At 30.4% G+C, this 21,734-nt stretch overlaps 6 protein-coding genes across 6 annotated transcripts; 4 read left to right on the top strand and 2 right to left on the bottom strand.

The window, feature by feature from the left end:
- Nucleotides 1-2,820: 2,820 nt before the first annotated feature.
- Bm8950 (Uncharacterized protein) lies at nt 2,821-7,426 on the top strand (the record flags this gene model as incomplete). The annotated part of the gene is made up of 8 exons (XM_043079000.1): nt 2,821-2,913; nt 3,313-3,363; nt 3,641-3,772; nt 4,000-4,068; nt 4,664-4,819; nt 4,956-5,005; nt 5,133-5,209; nt 6,795-7,426. 8 exons carry the CDS (start codon nt 2,821-2,823, stop codon nt 7,424-7,426), a joined length of 1,260 nt encoding a protein of 419 aa, XP_042934934.1.
- A 1,315-nt stretch (nt 7,427-8,741) lies between these two features.
- Bm8952 (Uncharacterized protein) lies at nt 8,742-9,259 on the bottom strand (the record flags this gene model as incomplete). Its single annotated transcript, XM_001900099.2, has 3 exons — nt 8,742-8,812; nt 8,922-8,994; nt 9,086-9,259. The coding sequence occupies 3 exons, from the start codon at nt 9,257-9,259 to the stop codon at nt 8,742-8,744; spliced, it is 318 nt and encodes a 105-aa protein (XP_001900134.1).
- A 1,272-nt stretch (nt 9,260-10,531) lies between these two features.
- Nucleotides 10,532-14,171, bottom strand: Bm8953 (Uncharacterized protein; the record flags this gene model as incomplete). Its single annotated transcript, XM_043078999.1, has 12 exons — nt 10,532-10,605; nt 10,714-10,781; nt 10,941-10,984; nt 11,213-11,368; nt 11,818-11,885; nt 12,197-12,350; nt 12,426-12,487; nt 12,662-12,835; nt 12,989-13,035; nt 13,567-13,609; nt 13,762-13,827; nt 14,135-14,171. 12 exons carry the CDS (start codon nt 14,169-14,171, stop codon nt 10,532-10,534), a joined length of 993 nt encoding a protein of 330 aa, XP_042934933.1.
- A 249-nt stretch (nt 14,172-14,420) lies between these two features.
- Bm1185 (Uncharacterized protein) lies at nt 14,421-14,684 on the top strand (the record flags this gene model as incomplete). The annotated part of the gene is made up of 2 exons (XM_043078998.1): nt 14,421-14,425; nt 14,498-14,684. The coding sequence occupies 2 exons, from the start codon at nt 14,421-14,423 to the stop codon at nt 14,682-14,684; spliced, it is 192 nt and encodes a 63-aa protein (XP_042934932.1).
- Nucleotides 14,685-16,719: 2,035 nt separating this feature from the next.
- On the top strand, nt 16,720-18,164 carry Bma-cutl-5 (Uncharacterized protein; the record flags this gene model as incomplete). The annotated part of the gene is made up of 6 exons (XM_001900101.2): nt 16,720-16,755; nt 16,929-17,021; nt 17,347-17,478; nt 17,600-17,748; nt 17,864-18,012; nt 18,082-18,164. 6 exons carry the CDS (start codon nt 16,720-16,722, stop codon nt 18,162-18,164), a joined length of 642 nt encoding a protein of 213 aa, XP_001900136.2.
- Nucleotides 18,165-18,188: 24 nt separating this feature from the next.
- Bm8954 (Uncharacterized protein) lies at nt 18,189-20,057 on the top strand (the record flags this gene model as incomplete). Its single annotated transcript, XM_043078997.1, has 5 exons — nt 18,189-18,326; nt 18,562-18,660; nt 18,835-19,196; nt 19,322-19,476; nt 19,798-20,057. The coding sequence occupies 5 exons, from the start codon at nt 18,189-18,191 to the stop codon at nt 20,055-20,057; spliced, it is 1,014 nt and encodes a 337-aa protein (XP_042934931.1).
- Nucleotides 20,058-21,734: the final 1,677 nt, after the last annotated feature.

The following is a 21,734-nucleotide window of genomic DNA, read 5'->3' as shown; positions in this document are numbered from 1 at the left end:
AAATGCCAACAAATGAACAAAATTTAATAAAATTTAACAGTAAGTTTGAAAACAATAAAAATAAAGGACACAGAGAACTTTTCACTGGTTAAAACTGAATTCCTTAAAATCGAAACGTGACAATTATAAAAATAATATCAATAAATAACTATGAAAAAAAAAATTCAAATCACAGATTTTTTTTTGCTATGCAGAGGAAAGTCTGGAAGTGTGAAGTATGTGTAACAGTATATGTTGCATATTTGGCGCTCAAATCTTTTGAAGAATACAAAAATAATCAGAATATGAAAGTGCAGACAATATGGTATTAAATTGGCAAATTATTAACTAATGAAGGAAGTAAATATTTCTGAAACAATAAATGCTTCAAGTTTAATTACTTTGTCGTCATTTTTTGATAAAAATATAAATGGTAAGAAAGGAAGTGACATCCATTAAATGTCGCATAGTTGAAATAGAAACATTTAGAAAAATAAAACAGCGGTTTCATTACAAAAAGTAAACGGAAAGAAAGAAGTGTATAAACAGGAAATGCAACTAATGCGTTAGCGGTCGGAGTGTAGCACCGAAATACTGTGATACCGCAAATCGGAAAAAGACTCACAGCAGGTAACACATTTTACCTGCTCTCTTCTTCTTCACCAAACTGTCTCGCAAACAAACAGCATGATCCACTCCTCGATCAACAAATAAGGCTACTCGTAAATCAAGAAGCTATGTAAACATGTTGAATAATGAAGTATTACAATTTGTTCTTTCATTATGAAAGTGTATATCAATGTCCAAGTATAATTGCAAGTGAATCTGCAAAACTAGATCAATGTACAAAGCCTGATGCAGGTAACACGTGCCAATTCATATTTTACTCTGTCTATATGTACAGATTTTATTAGGTTAATTTGTATAAATAGTATTTTACTGTATTATAAGGATAATTCTTAATATCTTGTTTATAAAAATTGTTCCTAGATCTCTCGTTATAGGTTTGTCGTAGTCTGCGATGAAGTAATTGAAATAACGAAGTTGTAACTTACATTTGCATGCGTAATGGGATGAAAGGCACTTCTAGAGCCTGAAATATTCATAGAAATCATTGCCAAAATTTATTTCACATCACAATTTTTATTGCAATTATTGAATATAATGAAGTGAAATGCATTGCAGCAATTATATATATATATATATGTGTATGACCTAAGATGGACGATGTTTATTGCTGGTCATTTTTGCAATGTATAGCACTCACTCCTCAATTGACTTAGTCATTTCCTTATACATTCAGTTCCTATAATCTAAGAGTCCAACAGCCACTGTTTACTTCATTCCCGGTATGGTCCTCAGTTTCTGAACTCTTTCTACCTTTCATTCCATCCTTTCCATTATGATTAATTCATTCCTACTCTTCTTTGATCTTTTAAATTGTTATTGTTCTAACCTTTCATTAGCGACCAGACGGAGAATATTTGCGAAAAATCTAATTAGAGAATATATTTCTTCTTTTATCACAAGAATTTCGAGAGAAAAACCTGAATATTGTGCTAATATTGTATTATAGCTAATGAATAAAATTCACCTGCTAATTACAGGTGAGTGCAACTTATGGTACACATGATTATCTGTGAGGGCTGTAAAACTGAATAAGACATGATGAAAGTTTTCCTTTCTTTAACCTCTGAAGTAATTTGAATGGGCTGATTTTTGGTGACAGCTTTTTCAAAAGGTTAGGATTGATTCTTTCAAGATTGAAATCCATTTATACCCTTAAATACAGAATGGTAAGCGAATATAGCAATAAACAAAATAGATGCATTTAAAAAAGACAAATATTTAATTATATTTTGGAAGTATCACTTCGAAGGTTTTGAGACTCGATCGCTATTGAAAGTCTTAATAACAAGTAATGATTTAGAGTGTCTCCCAGTTGGTTGCGTTTCCGTTTAGTCTTATGCCCTACTCTTTTTAATAATTAATGATCTCATATCACCCAAAAGAATTGATTGCCATTTTGCAAATCATTTCAAAACCGCAGTTAACTGACTGACTCATTGCTCATTGTTTTTCATTTCAAATTCTCTAAATCTCCATTTCTCAGAAACTATTTCAGTAACCACTTGAAGCACCCGCCTGACTGTTTCATCATCTCTAAAAGTGCTTCGCTAATGAACGGAATGGGATAGCCGATTGCGGTATTTTGCTTTTAACTAGCTTTTAAATGGGTAATTTACATGGTAGAGTGGATACTGTCATCATGAATCTTTCAGCTGTTCTTTCCGCTTCTTTTTTCTTTTCAAGCAAGGACCGGGAAGAAATGAATTATGGCCTTTACCACAAATTTGAACGGCTTTAGACCATAAGCATTAGCAGTATTAAACAATAGCTATTAAGCAACCGATACTTTAAGAAAAAAAATATATCCCTACCAAAAATTTAAGAGAAACATAAGGGTTGAAACATTTTGCTCAAGTTAAAAAATTGTTATTGAAACATTCAGCATATTCTGAAATTCTTATTTTCACATTCTTCTCACCTCTGAAGGAGGAAATTTAATTCAGCAGGCCAGAAACAAAATACCCTTTATTAAATTTGAAGACACTATTGGTTCTGGAAAAAATTAGAAATAAGCGTCTGTGGTACTTTCGTCTCCATCTTTTCATGTCACTTTTTCTTATCAAAGTTTGTTTTACTTATTTTACTCAAAGAAAGAATAATCATTCCGTACAGTTTATCGTTGCAATAATTTTATGCAAATTACACATTGATCAAGGAATGTTACTTAAATGCGAAAAGTGCCTTTTCTAGGCGTTTTGTAAATCTTTTTTGATGACTGCACGGTTACCTCAAATAGAAAAAGTCAAAGCTGCTTTTGTTGTGGCTGTTGTAGCTTGCGCCTTTGCATGCTATTATTTCATTAAAGTCAGTTATCATTTAACTGACAATTTGACTTCTAAAATTAAATATCCAAGTGCCAACAACTTCAAGATTTCTGTACAATTGACTGACTTGTTTTGCAGGAAGCATTACAAAAATAACAAAAATTATTTGCACAATATAAAAATAACAAAAATACAAAAAAATTAAGTCTCCAAAAACTTAGATCAAGTTTCTTATATAAATTTATTCATAAAATATATTAACAGTCATCTCCTAATACCACATTTTCATATATTTTGAGTGCAGATATTTAACTCGAATATAAACCGACCATTTAACTGGTAAATTATTATTCTGAAATGAACTATTGTTCTTATTCTTAGCAGAAGTACAAAGCCATCTATTAGCTTTATGATTTTCAAAAGAAGGGAAAAATTTTAGAGCAGCAGAAGATTAGGGACGCAAAATGTTCCAGGACAACAGCAAAGTCAGGTAGAGTGTAAAAAGTTTATAAGGTAGACAAACACCTGTTAAATGAAGAGTTAAGATCGAATATTAGCAGCTGCTATAAATATTCTAATTTGTATGCGCTTGAAGCTCTTTTCATTTTAACTTCCTTAAGAAGGTGAACAGATGAACTTCTAGTAACCAAATTCTAACTCTCGATTTAGAATTTTTCTAACCAGTAGCCAAAGCCAAAAAATCGAAGCTCAACTACATGAAGCCATCCATGCAGCTCGCGGCAATATATGACTTTCAATCATTTCAGTCGATTCCAAACTCTGAATCGTTAACTGCTACGAAGTCACCACAATCAACTTCATCTCAGGTTGATGAGTTAAGAGCAATTCTTCAAGAGAAAGATGAAAACGAGTTAAAGGGCGAAATACGTTTGGCTGTGGTACCAACTGTTAATTCATTCAAATTTGTGATGACAAATTAAGGCTAAGAGTTCCTCTACATCAACTGAAGGAAGAGTGGCGGAAATACATAGTTGAAATTTTACTCAGTTAAGCGATTAAACAAACGTCACAATAACATAAAAATACGCAGTTAAATGATGCTTGCTTATTCATGGAAATAATAGATGAACGGTAATTTTAAAACGAAAAAAAATAAAGCTTTTAGCCAGTAAAAAAGAAGAGAAAATCCAAGAAAAAGAAAAAGAAATCCTCTTCAAAGCTTTCTGCTGGCGAGGTTTGTATTTTACTAGCTGTCGCTTGCAAATTGCTTGCGATTATAATGAAATATATCTAACTGTTACCTTTTAACCTTTATAATCTATTTCACCTCAACTTTATTATTATACAAGTTTTTGGTGGGTAAAAGATTACACAGGAAAATAACATATACTTTAATTTCTCTATCATATTACTGTTTGAGAAATCACAGGCGTCAATTATTTTCTGATTCGCTTTCAATTTTATGCATTTCTCATTCTACATCACTTGTTAATGATCTTTTAACCCAGTTTAAATTAAAAAAATTTATTGTATTACTAATATTTACAATGGTTACTATTAGTAATTATAAAGCATCAATTAGAGTTCATTTCCTATACTTTATTCAATTTATCGAAAACTACAAAAATGAGCTCATACTAATTTGTCATCATAACAGAGTTTCAAAATCGTAGATAACATATTTTTTTTCCTTTTTGACATCTTTTTTCACTATTTTTACTATCAATAAATTTGATGCCCTTGCTTCTTGAAATCGAGCTTAGTTAAGAAATTTGTCTTGTTCTAACTTTGAGAATATTCTTACTTAAATACAGAGCTGACAATTTGAGGTGAGTAATGAATCGTCACCTGCTGAAAAATTGACCACTGAAAGTGTTCCACTTGGCGAACAAGTAGTTGTGGAAAATAAGGTTGCACCGCTTGAAATGAAAAAGTTAGAAACATCTAAGGTAACAACACCGATGAGCAGTAACGAAAGAGGAAAGGTTCTTGATTATCAGATTTAAATTATTTATGGCTAATAGATTCAAAAATTTCCATGATCATTTCGAATTCAATTACTAGTAGACTGAGAGATTATCAACATAAATGTTTTATCTAATGCATTTTGATTTTTTTCAGCAAGCTAAGCCAGAAAATGATGTTAAGACAGCAGCATTGCTCATTACTTCGTTTGTTTTAAAATTTTCTTCTGAACAATCATTTAAATCCTAAATACAAATCAAAAAAAAAAAAACAAAATGAACCTGCATTTTTTCAATTTGTGAGAATAAATGCATTGGACCACTTGAATTTTAGAGTATCATCATCAGGAAACGATGATGTAGAAAAAAAGAAAAGAAAAAGGAGGAAAAGCAATGGAAAGAATATGAAAGGTTAACTTTGTTCACTATAACAATAATTCAAGTTCTCCTCTCTTAGTTTTTCTTTATTTTTATATTTTTAACCTTTTTAGAGAATACAAAAAAAAAAATTAAATTCTTGCATGGAAGACATCATAATGATCTAAGAGAAATCGTAATTCAAAAATAACATTGATTTGAGAATGCCGAGGAGTCGCAGGATGAAATGATGGAAAATTTTCTAGACCTCGCAGATGCCAGAAAGCTCTTAATTACTTGATATTATTAAGCATATCTCCCCAATCTTCAGTTTGATCTCATCTTATTGACACAATATAGCTGTGATGAAATACCTTTGATATTATAAGCGATATTAGTATGGAAATGGGTCGAAATTTGGATATTTTTTTGATTTGAAACTGTATTTTCTTAATAGAAATACTTCAGTTTTATATTTTACATATTTTATGTATAAAATAAAAAATTTTCATGCATGTTAGTATTTCAATATTTATTTTGTGTTTTAAATATTTTAATTTCCCTTCAATTTTTAGACGAAATATCATAATTTTTAGGAATGAAATCTGAATCGAAGAAATGAGAAATCGGAACGACCAAAATTAGAATTGAATCTCATTCCATCCGACAACTTGTAATTCGTTTAAAGTCAGCTTTGTAATTTGTAATTGATGTCCCGTACTGATTGACTGATAAAGTTAACTTCATGGATAATTAACAAAATATGTGTTTTAAGTAAACGATCTGAGGTACCGGAGTGTAAATTTCTTTTTGTAGCCGAACTTGAGATTTCATCTTCAAATATATTTGCGAAAAATGTTAGCATAATTAGTTGCAAAGCAGCAGAATGATCTTTATGAGTACATTTGGTTAGGAAAACCGATAATAACTAAATACAAAGTACTGCTGTACAAAGAACCTTCAAATGGAAAAATCGTTTTTGACTTTTTCCTGATGAATTTTCCGGAAGAACAACTTGTTTGAGCTTTACCTTCTTCGTTCTACTGATCATTTTATCAGTTCCATGTCATAAGGTTGTAACTTATCAATTCCGTTCACAATCGTATGCGTTCTCTCACGCTGATTCTACTACATCTATACGATCTCTACGTGTAGTCTTTCTTCTTTTTTCATTTCTTTTATTATTAAAAATTTGGCATCTATTTCTATTTTAAGCAGCTAATTAGCTTATTCAGTAGACTCGGTGTTCAGTAAATGATAGTTTTATGTATAATTCGTAAGTGCTCTTACCTGTTATCATTAGTCAGCAAATCTAATACACTATTTACACCGGAAAGAAATATCCTTTGATCCCACTTTAACTTCAATGAAGTTTACTTGCAAAATAAATTTTAAAATAAGCCTAGCATAAAAAAGATATCAAAAAGCTATGAACAATTTATTATTTCATTAATAAATAATACTTATTAATAAATAATTCTACTGCCTCAAAGAAACTTAATAATTAGAATAAGTTCTATATGTTTAAATGGACCATCTTTTATAGTTAAAATGAGCAATCAACGGTTATACCAATTAAAAAAGTGAATAAAAGTTATTTCTTCTGAATTTTCCTTTACTGTCATTTCTGACTTGTAAGAGCGCAGTCGATTGCTTCAAGTTTTACATTGTTTGGAAGTGGTTTTAAGAAGTCAACTAGAGTGGTACTATTCTTTTCGTATTTCGGAAATGCGAGAAAGAGGATTTCAGATTTCGATTCTTGTTGCGCTGTTGTTACTGACTGTTATTACAAAAGCAGAAAATCCAGGTGACAAAACTTTAGGAAAACGTGACACGAATGAGTCCTCAAACACAGAAAATACTACTCAGTTGATAAATAAAGCAGAGAAAATTAAGATCGAAGAAGCGGATACAGCAAAGGTACAAGCAACGGAGAGAGCAGAAATCGATGTGGCGGATGCAGAAGACATGGAAGAAGCGGAAGCAACACATGCTCAAGCAGCGGATGCGGAACAATTCAAAGAAACAATGAATACAGTGGAAGATGGGAAAATTGCAGAGAAAAAAACCAGCGCTCAAGAAAATGGACCAGAAGTTGATGAAAATAATGATGATTTGTTCACGATGGAACATCTCGGACTAGACATTCCGGTGAAATCAGCTGTTGAGGCATTAAATATGGATGTGCTGAAACAAATGCTACTAAAGAAGTTGACGGAGAAACTTGGCAAATATGCAAAAAGCAATGAACGTAAGAAAAAAATATCTTAAATTATATTGAATGGGATAATGTCGCAGATAATTTTTAACCGTTTTTCTTTCAGTTTACTTTGATCAGAAATGGTTAGTAATGCTGTGATAATGATATCTCATATCATTAATGTGGCGAGTTATGCTAATGCAAATTATTCATTTCCAATTTATATCTAATGCTTTGTTTATAACATAATACAAATGATCTATCACTCTTTGTTCATCTCACACACCGTTGCACAAAGATGACAAAACTTTAACTGGAAGATTTGACTATAAAAATTAAGATTTACCAATCAAATAAATAAAGTTTCAAGTATTGGATCTCCTATTTTTTGATTTCTTTCTTAGATCTTCTCCAAGACAGCTTAAATCTCATATCACAACATTTGGGCAGTGAATTTGAATTGAAAAATTGAAAGTGCCAAGAATATGACTTTGCATTTTTCTTCACGACGAAAAAGGTTTGAGCATTGAGTGCAAGGCTTTTCTTACTGGAGTTATAATCAATCTGTGTTTAATGAACAGATGAACTTCATGCTGGGTCGTTCATTACCAAGATATCAAGGTCAAACCTAGATTTCATTTGTACCTCATTTTAGTTGTTTGTTATATTTGGTACGAATTTCTGCTTTTATAAAGTTATGTGACATCGATCCTAGCTTTCTTACTTTGTCATAATTGACAAAGTAAAAAATTGAGATTTATATTTTGAATTCACCAATTGCAAATCTCACATTGGAATTTGCAGTGCATTCATTAATCATTGGTTAAGGGTATAGGTTAGATCTTAGGTTGAGGAAAGATTTCTGCAGAGAATTATAAAATCTATGACTTGGGACCACTTCTAAGGCATTTGATTTATCTCGAAGATTTTCGAATTTTATTCTCATTCAAGCTGAGAAATTTTTATCTTATCTAAAATTAATTTAATCACATATGTTTTCTCAGCTTGTCTTTGATTCATATGCAACCATAAACAGTAATTCTGTTTTATTTACATTGGTTTAGAAAATTAATCCTAAAAGATTTAAATCACATGGAAACTGAAGCAATTTCCTAGCAACCTTAAAATAATCTGTCCTTATAATCTTAATCTGTTTTCAATACCCGTTTCTAAACCGTTCAATCTATTGATATGTGCTGTCCAAATAGCTATATCTTTCAATTTTTCTTTATAATCGTTGGATTACGATCAAAACTTTGTATTATTAAACACAATTAGAATGTAAATCGTTATCACTAGAAGTGTAATATCACAATACATTATTAGCAAATTTATGTGTATCAAACGAACAGAAAACAACTCATTTTCTTCTCTCCAATGAAGTAATTATACTGTCACATCTCGCGGCGCATCTTTTTGTGCGCTCGTTTGTTGGCTTACTTCATCCATTTGGCTCACTATAATTAATTAAGTAAATTGAAAAATTTGCCACACGTAATTAATCTAAATAATTAATCAGTATTGCTTTCAAATATATTTTGATTCAAATAAGAAGTAAGTATTAACCTCCCTTTGTAGTTGATTCACCTTTGTCACTTGAATGTTTGCTTCCCTTGCTCTTACTTTTCGTCTTTATAGACTGAAATAACGTAACAGATCGTAATAATGAATATCAAAACCGAAAATTTAATCAACAGTTTAAATAACTTTTTTTTGATTATTAAACTGACCGGTCTCGGATTTCGTCGTAATGCCCACATGAAATGATCAGAATACATGATCAAATAAGCGATCAGAAATACGATTATTATCGCTGTAATACTAAAACTTCCAATCAAGTACCAAAAATAACTTGGGCATGCTCCCTCTTGCTCTCCGCTTTCCAAGAATTCTTTATCCGACATCTTTTAATTCTTCAGTAAAGAAAATTTTTTGGAATATTACAATAACTGCAAATGAAAATAGTTTTTATGAAACAATTTTTAGCATTATTTTATAGTCCATCAAAAAATGCAAATTACAACAAAATTCTTTTTGCTTTTTGTGCATAGTTTAATATCTGCTTTTTTATTTTTTTATCTATTTTTATGTACCATTCCTTCCAAATAGCATCTTTTCTTGGTAGAATAACCTGTTAAAGATACAAATGTGAATTTTGGCTCTCCATTGATTTCTCAAAAATTGCAACTGTCATTTGTTGGAAGTTAATTATACAAGTTAGTTTTGGCAAAAATACTTCGCAATCTTTCCATTAATCTAAAGTGAATTTTGATTAAATAAGAATAAACGCTTTTAATTTGTATTAATTGAAGCCTTTACCTGCAATTATTAAAACTGAGTAGATCAAAAAATCTTTCGTATTATACTGCTAATAGTTTTCTCAATTGCAAGAATCGCTAGGTGTATTTATCTTGTCGGTGACAACTTTGTACATTCATTTATCACTGATTCCAACAGCCTTATGCTTGCAAGGAATTATAGTTGTTTGGTAATGAATTTCCAGCCATTTTGAAAAGGAATATTATAAACAAACTTGACGGATTCAAATGAAAAATTAAAATCTTTTTTGATATCAATTGAAATCAGTGAAAAAGATACTTCCATGAATTGCTTTCAACAGCTGTTATGATCTATTATATCAAAGGAAGGTATTTTTTGTATGAGAAAACCACTCAGAAATTCTGTCTCACATAAAGTATTTGACAGCTAATAAGATAAAAAGTAAGAGAAGCAAGAAGAATCACAAATTCAAAACGAAATTTGTATAAAGAGTGAGTGAGGTTACCGTAATCACTTAAGGAGCAGAAGAACAGAATAATTCTTTCAACAGTTTTACTCCTCGAAATGTAATCCACTACATGATACTAATTAAATTAATGTGCAAAATATCAGAATAAGTCGATCTCGAAGTTTCTGTTTTATCATCAGAACAACTTTTTCGAACATGTTTCAAGTACAAACAATAATTTTCGGTATGAAAATCACAAAACGTTTAATGAAATTCGTATTTCTTGCGATGTTTACTTTCCTTCAAATGTTTGCGCTTTTTCGCTTTCACTTGTATTCCATCTGAATAAACAAAACTTTCATTCTTTTAACATTAATTTCCTGGAAAAGAGAAATTCATTGATCATCTAAATATTTATGAATTTACTCATTCAATAAAAAATTGACAATCAACTATTGAAATGTTTACCATTTTCTTTCCTACGAAGACCCCGTACTTTTCTTGACCGTTTCATCCTTAGCCCTGCAGTTAAAATTTTTTTTAAATACACTAAAAAAAAATTATTTGTTTTGTTGTGTTGCATAGCTGTCATAGGTGACACAGGATAAAAAATATAAAGGATTGAGGAACCCTTATTTAGCATTCTTTCGTGCGCATGTGGAGATGCCGCCTCAACCAATTGGCGGCTTAGTCGCGATCTGCAATGCATTATTTCATATTTATTGAGGATTGCAGCTGTAAATAAACGATAATTTGTGGAAAAAAAGTAGCTAGTGCAAGCAAATACCAATTATTGTTCTGCACTAAAGAAAATAGTTGAATCGATCAATGCTGACAAATATAAAATTGAAACAAACTTTGAACTTTTTTTCTTCCTATTCTTCTTCCTTTTACCTTTCCTCTGAAGTTTAAATTATTTCACATCAACAGTTTCATTCTATTAATCTCAACTCATTAAGCAATTAACAGTCAATTTTTTCTCCACAAATTGCAATACTTAATTTCTTATTTTTTTTCCATTATTTTTCAAAGGGTCTTGTAAAATGTCCACAAGGTCTCCTTATCCCAATTCTTTTCTTATCTGTGTCATGTCAACTCTAACTAACATTTCTCGAGACTAATTATTTACCATAGCATTGCCTCTTCTCGAGCTTCGTTTTACTTTATTGTCACTAATCAATCTGTTGGATAATTCATTTCCACGAGTTTTTTTCTCTTGAAATAAAGAGTTACAAAAGTTTTGCGGAATATAACGTGCTGAAGTATTATAACGTTTGATAAGATACTGAAAGAAAATTTCAGAAATGCCAAAACAGACTTGGTTTAGAGGGTGAGATAACTTGTCGTTGTTGCATGTTTCTGTAAATAGAACCTAAAATTATTCACCAAAAATCTCGTTCCTTTTGTTGTTTTCAATAAAAAACACGAAATTTTTCAAAAATTTGAAATTTGAGAATTTTTCAGAGTATATTAAATTAAATAAACTGATGCAAAGCTTCAAAAAATGTATTTAGAAAGAGAAAAAAGAGCTTAATAAAGTTAAATGATGCTATAAATTAAGTGATTTCACTTTTTCCATTTCTTCATTGTGTCTGAAATCTGAAAATTATTGCATTTAAAAGAAGAAATTATTGTTTTTTTTTGAAAATTCATCGCTACTATTTATTATCCTGCATTTTATAATCTACTTTATTAGTATGAATGCACAGATACAGTAATGGAGAGGAGGCGAACCTCTTTGTCATTATACAAGCCTAGCTTTGATTCTGATTTCGGAACTGGTTTTTGCTCCCTTTTAGAATCTGTAATTTTCATTGCGTAGTTGAACTGAATATTACAATAAATCTTAATTTTAAGCGAATTTCTTATTTCTTTGTATTGTGAATTTTTTAAAACTGTTAGGTCAACGTTTTAATGACCTCTTCAGTTTATTTCGTCACAAATTTTGCTATTCAAAACAATTACATTAGCAAAATATTTGCAAGAAAAAAATTACGATCACTGACTAAAAATATTGAACGAGTTAGTGACCATTAGAATCACTTACAGTCAAAGATGGTCACTCTAATAATTCTATGAGAGATTACAACACAAAGGTGCAAATGGAACCTACCGTCCTTATCGAATTTTGTTTTACCACGCACCACTAAACGGATAAATGTTAGCGGAGTTTGGTAAATTTCATCTTCTGATAATTCACCATATAAAGCTATGTATCGCAACAATTGAGCGATATCATCTACTGAACACCCGATAGATGTCACCATCTGTGAATATTCAATAAACTTTAGAAATAGGAATTATAATGGAATTCTTGAACTAAATTCTTTCTTTCTTATTACCTCGGTGGATAGCAATTGTTGAGTGATCTTTTGTTCCGGAGTTATAATATATGGCGAATGAGCTGAAATCGACTGGTTCAATTAAAATTCATCTACACAAATTTCTGCAGTGCTGGCATCAAAAAAATGTCTAATTCAAAGTTGTGTAAAAAAATTTTCTACATTATTCGTATTGTAAACAGCAAACGAATTTCAAACTTATTGCTTTTATAGCATTCACATTTTTCTAGTTTTACCTTTGTCAACTTTCACCTTTGCTGGTTCACCCTTATTGTCCAGAAAAAACTCTTCATCTTTTTCTTTGTAATAAATATATATAGAAAGTATCAAAAATATGCACAATAAGATTAGAGTGACCATAAAGCCCATCAACATTAGCACTAGCTTTGTTGCAATCTCGTTTGAGATACCTGAAAGTGATTATCAATAATGCTGAAATCACTAATCATGATAATCGAAAAGATGATAGGTAAGTTTCTATGACGTTCTCCTAAGACAATATCCGAATTTCAAGCCAACAGTTAATTATACTTATAGAAGAAAACTGAGCGAATCTCAACAACCTGTATAGATAACATGGTGTTCATCGATACTGAAATGCTCATCGATACTGAAATATCAATAAATTTAAAAGTTAAAAATATTTGCTTTTAAACAGCCAAAAAATTTAACAAACGCAAAGGGAAACTATTTGAATGTTTTGATAAATAAAATCACCGATTAAAAATTTTAAAAAATTAATCGATGATTTTCTTTAGGAATCAGTAATTCAATATTGCTCCAATATAAGCAGTTATTGTCCAGTTGAAATTTTAAAAAAAAACCACACAAATTGGGCTCGATTTGTCAAGCATGATTGCATCATTTTTGCAAACTTGCTTTGCACAATATCAGAAAAAAAACACGAAAGTTCTTTTTTAGAAATATATTTTGAGATAATAATTTGCAGAGCCAATTAAAAATATCAAATAAGTCATGCCTGTTTCAGACTCATGAATTATCTGTATTAAATCAGAAAAAAGAGAGTCACAAAATAAATTAATCAGTAATTAAAAGCCATTGTTTAATGAGAAAAACAAATTCATCAAAATGGAATCTAAATAATAATAATAAAATAATACTAGAATTGCATTAAACGTACGTTCGGATCGCCTTGATAGTAGTACCACTGTTGTTCTTTTGTTCTGAAACAGTAAAACCATCACTAATAATAGGACTGTTAATTTTCACTTTAATTCATAATTCTAAGAGAAATTCAAAAGTCTCTGATTTGGAAACTTTTTAAATGTTTTTAGAAATATTTATAAAGTATAGAAAACAGTTGATGATGTATTACCAACAGTGAAGTTTTTCTGAAAAATAGAAGAATTTTTTCTTTTTTGAATCTTTTGACCTTTGCTCTCTGAAATAGAACAAAATATAATGACAGTATATATTTTAGTAGCATTAGGCAACTCTTTTCGTTCGTCCGATTCTTATCAACAAAAGCCTTCTGTTTTTTTTCCGCTTTCGGTTTTAGATTGAATATTTTGCAAATGGCCCATTATTTTCAAGCACTACCTGTTAACAGTTACAAGCAACCAGTTTCTAAATTACGACTAAATTAATGCCTAAGTTAATTTAAAGAACTAAGATTTCACAATTGCATTGCTTTTCGAGGCAGTGATAATGTGAATACAATGTATGATACCTAAATTAATTTTTCATACCTTGTGGAAATTTTTGTCGCGAATTTAATGGTGGCATTGGAAAGGAACTAACCGCTTCTTTGAATGAAATTTGTAAACAACGTTTAAATTGAATTAATTTGTCATAGAAAAAGTACAAATGCTTATGAAAGAAATGAAAGAAATTTGCATAATTTATACATATTTCGACTATCATTTTACTTTAAAAATGCTACTAAATTCAAGAGAGCTCACAAAAAATGGTTATTCAACATTTCATCAATTTAATAATATATCCTATTAAAGTAAACAAGGATGGCAAAAGACAATGAAGTACGATATTTTCAAAGCTACTGATTTTATTTTAATGTAATTAAAAAGCAAAATTCATATTTTTATTTTCAGTATTCGTCAACGATCTTCAATAAGTCCTTCTCAAATTAGCAGAGATATTCTCTACACTGACTGGCATCAGCATGTGTTCCTTCTGTTCAGTTTTATGCAATATCACCACCTTAAATTTACCTGGTATCGATCAATGAGGACTACGAAAATCTGCTTACGAAAGTTTGCAGCAAAAAGTGGTGATTAGAAATGTTGAAAAGTAGGCAAAAAAGGGAAAATCCATTCATATTATAAGTCTAATAGAAAGATGAAAATAATGTTCTGAAAAAAAAAAACTAAGTATATAAATTGAGAATGCTGTTAAGAAGGTGAAATTCTTCATAAAAATTTATTTAAGAGGACATTTTGCTCAAAGTTTTTTGCTTCTCTGTTTCTGCATTTGAATTCTCTTAAGGTACATATTTATAGGAACAAAGTTTATAGTGCTGCATAGTCACAAATCTTCCTTCAAATTGAAATCTTAAACATCTATGCTCTTTTTGATATTACCATTAGCATTTTAATTTCTTTAGAATGTCGGAATTGGCAATTGTCATCTTACTTATTCGTTAATCTTCAAATTTCATTAATTTTATTAAACTGAGAACGCTAGCAAATATTCATTCATTTATTGTTTTCAAAAAAAAATTCTTCATTATTCTTATATTTTGATTATAGCACTGTTTTATTAGAAGTTAAAACGGTCCAAACTCGTTGAGGAATAACAAAATGGTAGCGGAGAGAATTCAGAAGATTTCTTAGAAAATGGCAGAAGTAGAGAATTCTCTTCTAATTACATTTATCTATTGACTGCTTGAGCCATTGACTGGAGATTACTTGTTGAAACGGAAAAGGAATAAACAAAATAAGAATTAAAAATTTTTCCGAGTCCGGTTCTCTTTTCGAGAGATAAAGAATTTGTTTGGCTAACTTTTATCAATGGCGTTTCTTTAAACAATTTGAAGAATGCGAATTTTACACCTAAACGAAATAGAAGCAATGATTAAGCAAATATTTCACTTAACAAATGTCTTCGTTCCTTGTAAGAGTAAGAAAAAGTTTTATCACATAATCATAGCGACAATAACAGTTTCTCGGAAACGTGAACTGAACCCACGTAACGTAACAGATCTCCTGTTTTTCTCATCTGTCCGCTAAAACAAGGCTTGCAATGAAAGCAAAGTTAGGTCACAGCATAAGTTATCTTCAAGTTCATCAGCAAAATTCTGGAGAAAATCGATTGATTGTTCTTTAATTAAAAATAATGGCACCTCATTGTTTCTGGTTTTACACAATTCGGAAATTAAGAAAACGAAAATTCCAGAAATATATAATATACAAAGTTCTCTACAAAGTTTCAAGAATTTCCACATGATTATAATGTAAAAAAAAAATGATGGAATCATTTGCCTTTCTCTAAAATTCAAAAGAACTGAGACGCAGAAATTAAAAAATTTGGGTTTATTAGATTAATACAATTGAATTTGAGGAATTTCTAATAAAGTTAGAAGAGGATGTGGATGGCTGATATTAGTACTTCAATAAAATGAAGAAGAAAGAGATATACAAAAGATAAAGAGTTGAGGGATGAAAATTTTTCAAAGGGTTTTAAAAGAAGGTAGATGTGAAAGGTGATGAAGAGATTCTTGCTTTTTATATAAGTGGTTACAGCATCTTCAAATACTTTATAATAATAATGAAATAACAGGTTGTAATGCCTACATATTGCTATGAACGAGATATGGAGATGAAGATTAATTCTCGATCGAGTCTAAACAAGTCGAATTTTATTTCTGAAGTAGTAGCATTCATCCTGATGAGTGCTCGGACAAACTGCCTTAATTGATTAAGATTTTATAAAAGGTCTTCATTGCACGCCTTTTTTTGCATTTCTTGCGATGACACGAATATATTATCGTGGAACACTGCTTAGTCTAGTCAATGAAAGTTTAAGTGACAACCTCAGTTCCTTGATTTGTACTTTATTAAATTCAAATATCGTTAATGAATTGTTTTAATTAAGCCAATGATCTATTTTTGAATTAAAGTTGATGTACAACGTTGAAAAGAATTTTAAGTTTACACTTGTAAATTCTTGTAATGATAATAATTAGTTATATTGGATTACTTTATTAGTAAATATTTGCTTAAAATTGAGTTATTGGGCATTTAATATGATTCTTCAATTATGAAGCCATTAACAAATAAGTACATGTTTGGTAAAGTTTTTCAGGATTATCAATATGTGCTTAAATCTTGATCTGCTGATGAGCATAACAGTAAGTTAATTGATAATAATGGTCTGATGAGTATCACATTAGTTGATAATAGTAGTTGGTAAATACTATAGAAATAAGTTATTATTTGAATAATATAATTAGTAACACATTAAGATTTGGAATTGAATGGAGTTATAAATTATTTTTTCTTTCTTAAGAAGCGCAAATTGCAGATTCTGAGTAGTAATTACTTCAGCGTAATATATTCAAATGCAATTCTGGAAAAACCGATCGTTACATGCGAACCAGAAAGAATTCATATTCAAGTATCTTTTTTAATATAAATAAGTAATTCGGTAATAATAAATTTTGTTATTTGACATATATGATACGATCGCAAAATAATTTTATCACTAATTCATTTATTTGCTATTAGAAATTTACATTCTTATATAGAAAAGATACGAATCTAAGATTCTAATCTTGGTAGCTTATATTTTCTGCTTTTGGCCAAGATCTTCTGTTTTATAAGTCATACAATTTGCAAATAAGTTCTATTTTTAATGTGTTGTGTTTGAATATTAAATTCAATTATTATTAGTCATCTTCTACCATCGGCAATAATTATTAGTTAAAATTTGTTTATCTTAGATCCAAACGAATGAATCAAATCCGTCGCATATTTATGCAGAAGACCATATTGGTGATCCGGATTGTGCCACTAGGGACGCAAGTCAGCTCACATTGCTACTCGGAAATTGTGGTATGACAATCAAGAAAACGGTATAAAATTGCTTGGAGAAGCTTTTTTGACTTTTAATCAACTTATTATTCTGTTTCACTTCTTTTATGAAAACAAGAAAATGGCGGACTCTCTTTTTTTATGACTTTTAAACAACTTCAGAAAAACCCGTCGTCTGTCATTTATAAGATTTGCATAACTGTACAGCTACACCCTGTTTTCATCACTGATAATGACCGTTCCTATTGCGCCCAATGTGTTTACCTGGGTACAGATATCATTGAGAATTTTCAACAGTCACTTTCAGTAAGGTAAGCGCGACATTTGACATCTATGAGTTGAAGAAAGTTATTCACAACAATCTTCATTCTTATAATTGTGAGTATTTCTGTGTGTGTCAAATAATTCCAATTAAGTAAGTTTTAGCGAGTCGACATCATCTGATCTAGAGCCAAAATTTGATCTGGTAACACCTAGATGCAGTTACCAGATCAGGCGGAATTCAATCGATGGACCGCTTATACGTTACGCATTAGTTGGAGAAACTGTTTATCATGTTTGGAAATGTTATGGTGGTAAGTAGCGTGAATATTTTTCGTTTTACTTTTTAACCTCAATTCCCCACCTCTGATCGAATATTTCAGAAAACTTTCAAATACTGGTACAAAATTGTTATGTGGAAGATGGCGAAGGAAATCATATTTTAATTATCAGTGGTGACGGGTAATAAGATTTCATATAAATTTAATATATGACAGTTTTTGAAAACTTTGGAATATTTAAGGAAAGAGAACTAGAGCGATTAAAATATGACTTATATAGGTGCGGTGTTGATCAGTATATTCTGCAAACTCCTGTATATTCACTCGACCGACGAACTGCTTCACAAGTGAAAATAAAATTGACTTTATAAATTGCAGCAATGATAAGCTGGTGGTTATTGTTCTGATATCATATAAAATTAATTCTAATTAGCTTTAATTATATACATTAGAAATAGTAATTTTATGATAGTTAATTACAGCATCTACTCTAATACAAAATTCCATTGATTATGCTTGGTTGTGTTCGTGAAATAACTATAAATAACTTTACAATATGCATCCGAAATTGATATCTTTCAGGTGATGCATGTTTTCAAGTTTGCCGGGAAGGCAATAACCCGTTTTACTTGTCAAATCCGTATTTGTGCACCGTCAAGTGATAATTGTCATTTGTCTGCAGTTAGTTATGTCATCTCACTTTGTTAACTTTATTCAATTTGTTAATTTTCTTAAAAGTAATAATTTAAATTTCATCAAACAGTCATATTCCGGTTTCTGAGTATGATTCAGAAAAATGTAATAAATATGATTCAGAAAATGTAACAAATATGATACAAAAAAATTTTTTTTCAGCCATATGTTCGATGTCCAAGAAGAGAAGAAAATGATAGAGAGAGCAACAACTCGAGCGGTGCATTTATCCCGATGATACCAGCAAACGGAACATCAACAGCAGATGCAGCACAAGAAAAATCAACCGAAATAACAACAGGTAAGGGATCCTGGAATGTAACAACCAGAAAGCTCAACTTGATAACACCGCCACAACATTTACTGTCAACGACAACGATCACAGAATCATCGGATACAGAAGAACCGTTTTTTATATCGGCAACTGATGATTATGGGTTTTATTCGGAGAGTAGCGATGCGATGCCTCCATCCGTGCAACCACTACCAAGGAACTCTGAAAAAGAAATACAAGTAGAACCTAGGTAAGATATAGCTACCTTGATGTATTTGCTTATAGTAAAATAAAGAAAAGTGGAATCTAATTCCGTTTCCCGTATTTTTCTTGGAAATATATAAAAATTACTATGTATTTGTTTATCTATTTTAGCATTTATGAACGACGAGCAAAACGAAATTCCTTCACAAATAGATTAACAAAAAAAGATTCTTTTTTGGATTCATCAAAAAAAAATCATTATTCCTCATATGACGTAAGTGGTGTCATAACAGTTCTTGAGTCACCTAATCAAGTTGCCTATTTTGGTAAACATTTTGCTACTTTACTTCATTTTTTGGATACTAAAACTCAAATTATTTATTGAACATACTGGTGGAAAACAACTTTTATGGATTTAATATACTATCCTTCACAGTCATCCAAACGCCGAAAAAAATTACTTAAATTAATTTGTGCTTTTTTATATACTGAATAAAATGAGCTCTGCATGTGTTATAATAACCTCATAAAAGTTAAACATATCTGAGGACTAGCCAAACACATCTAGTTAGACTGAAAGTTCAATTTCTGAAGTTCTTAAATTTTAGGGCAATAAAGTCCTTCATTCTGCATATTAATTTTTGCAGAAAAGAAATATCCATTAACTGGAACTCGTCACGACACAACTATTCTTGGCATTACAGATACTGTGAGGCGCTCTTTGGTGAAATGCATGCCGCAGCTCATTTTCTTGGCTCTAATCGGAGTTATCGTCTTATCAGTTATCTTAATATCAGTGACTATTTCATGCATCACTCATCACAGATCTTGTAATCACATTATAACTTCTCGTACTAAAAATGGTGAACTGTGGCATCAAATTCAGAATCGCTCAGTTTCATTCTAGTCATTTTACAGAAAGGTTGAAGTCTTTTTTCAATCACTTTTAGTGCGTTTCATCAATTTTAGTGCAAGTTGCATTTCAAGACTATTCCGCTACAGGCATCTTTTATTTATTATATCAGTTTTTCTGTCTTCTATGATACCTTTCACACATTTATTATAACTGACACTTTCGATGTTATAAATTTTCATATGATTTATACAAAAAAGTAGAGCAAAACAATATGTAATTGTTGAAAAATTCAAATTACAAAAATGTGCACAGATTATTTATAAAATTAATTCACTAACCACCTATGAAGCATTTTAGTGTCACATTCTGCTTCTACTTTACATCATCTGATAAATTTAGAGATTACAAATCTCAAAACAATTCTGAATAAAAGCAAATCATCGGTTATTTTACAGCAGTAAAAGCTTTCTATATATGGTGACATAAGCGATACTTCAGAAATCTGCCCAAAATAATTAATAATAATAACAATAATAATGAAAAATCCTTTTTATTTTCTTTCAAATTCGAGGTGGATTTCTTAACTCGGAAGAAAAAAGATTAAAAAATTTTTGAGCCAAGCAAACAATATTTGGGTCAAATATTCCTTGCGTGGTCACAATGCTTAGAGAATTGGAAGAAAAAATTATACTACATAAATCGAATTACATTGTGTCACAACGTTAACAGAAAAGGTGGATTGAAAAGATGCCTTGATGATATTCATGGAAAAAAAGATTCATACCTTTCAAAATTTCCAAAGATATCATTGTAGTTGTATAATGGGACCCAATTTCATTTGGTCAAGGTACCTTATCTCAATAAATCTGATTCTTATAAATGATTTCAATTCAGGCCATGATGAGAAGTGAATTCATAAGCTGAAAGAGTCTTATACCTATTGGTAGAAGAACTGGTGATATAGCGGAACGATGTGACCTTGAATAACTTAGGAGAATTTAACATCCGAAAATGAAGTTTTGGAAGTAAGACATTTTGAACTATCTGCGATGTAAAGCTGTGACTGTTCTAAAACTACTCAGAGAAAGCAAACAAACAGAAAAGAATAGCGAAACAAAAATTAGTGCATATTTTTCATTATTGGCAATCTCCAGGTCTCCACATTCTATTAATCGGATTAGAAAGGTAAATCAGTTAAGCTATCGATTGTTAGACATTTTGACTTGTTTCACTTTAGCTATTTTATTAATATCTTTTAGTAATGAGATTAAGGTGATGTTATGGCAGAGAAGCAATAGTACAATAAATTTTATAAAAAAGAATGAGATAAAAGTAGCGAAAATGCCTTTTTGTAGTCGGATTACCTCATGGCTGAACTCTCCTGGCTCTTTATATAACAAGCAATATACATAAATAAACTATATGATTTACAATAAGAAGTTGAGCTTCCGAAAGTGTAATCAGTCTAACAAAGATTTGTTGATCTGATTTACAAGCAAATCTAATTACTAGTTGACAAGCCACAAAGGAGGCAACTTAAGTTTAATCTCGTATGTTTAAACAATTAATGATGAAACAACAGTGAGATTAACTAAATAACGAGCTGATACGTGTAAACAATGTATGAAGTTAAAATGGAAACTTCATAAACCTAAACTTAAAATTGGAAACAAAGAGTTTAAAGTATAGACATTATTTTTCGAAGAGTTAATACAACATATTTCTTAC

Source organism: Brugia malayi (genome assembly GCF_000002995.4).
Source record: "Brugia malayi strain FR3 genome assembly, contig: Bm_v4_Chr2_contig_001, whole genome shotgun sequence".
Classification (NCBI taxonomy): Eukaryota; Metazoa; Nematoda; class Chromadorea; order Rhabditida; family Onchocercidae; genus Brugia; species Brugia malayi.
This window is presented reverse-complemented; position numbering and strand designations above follow the sequence as displayed.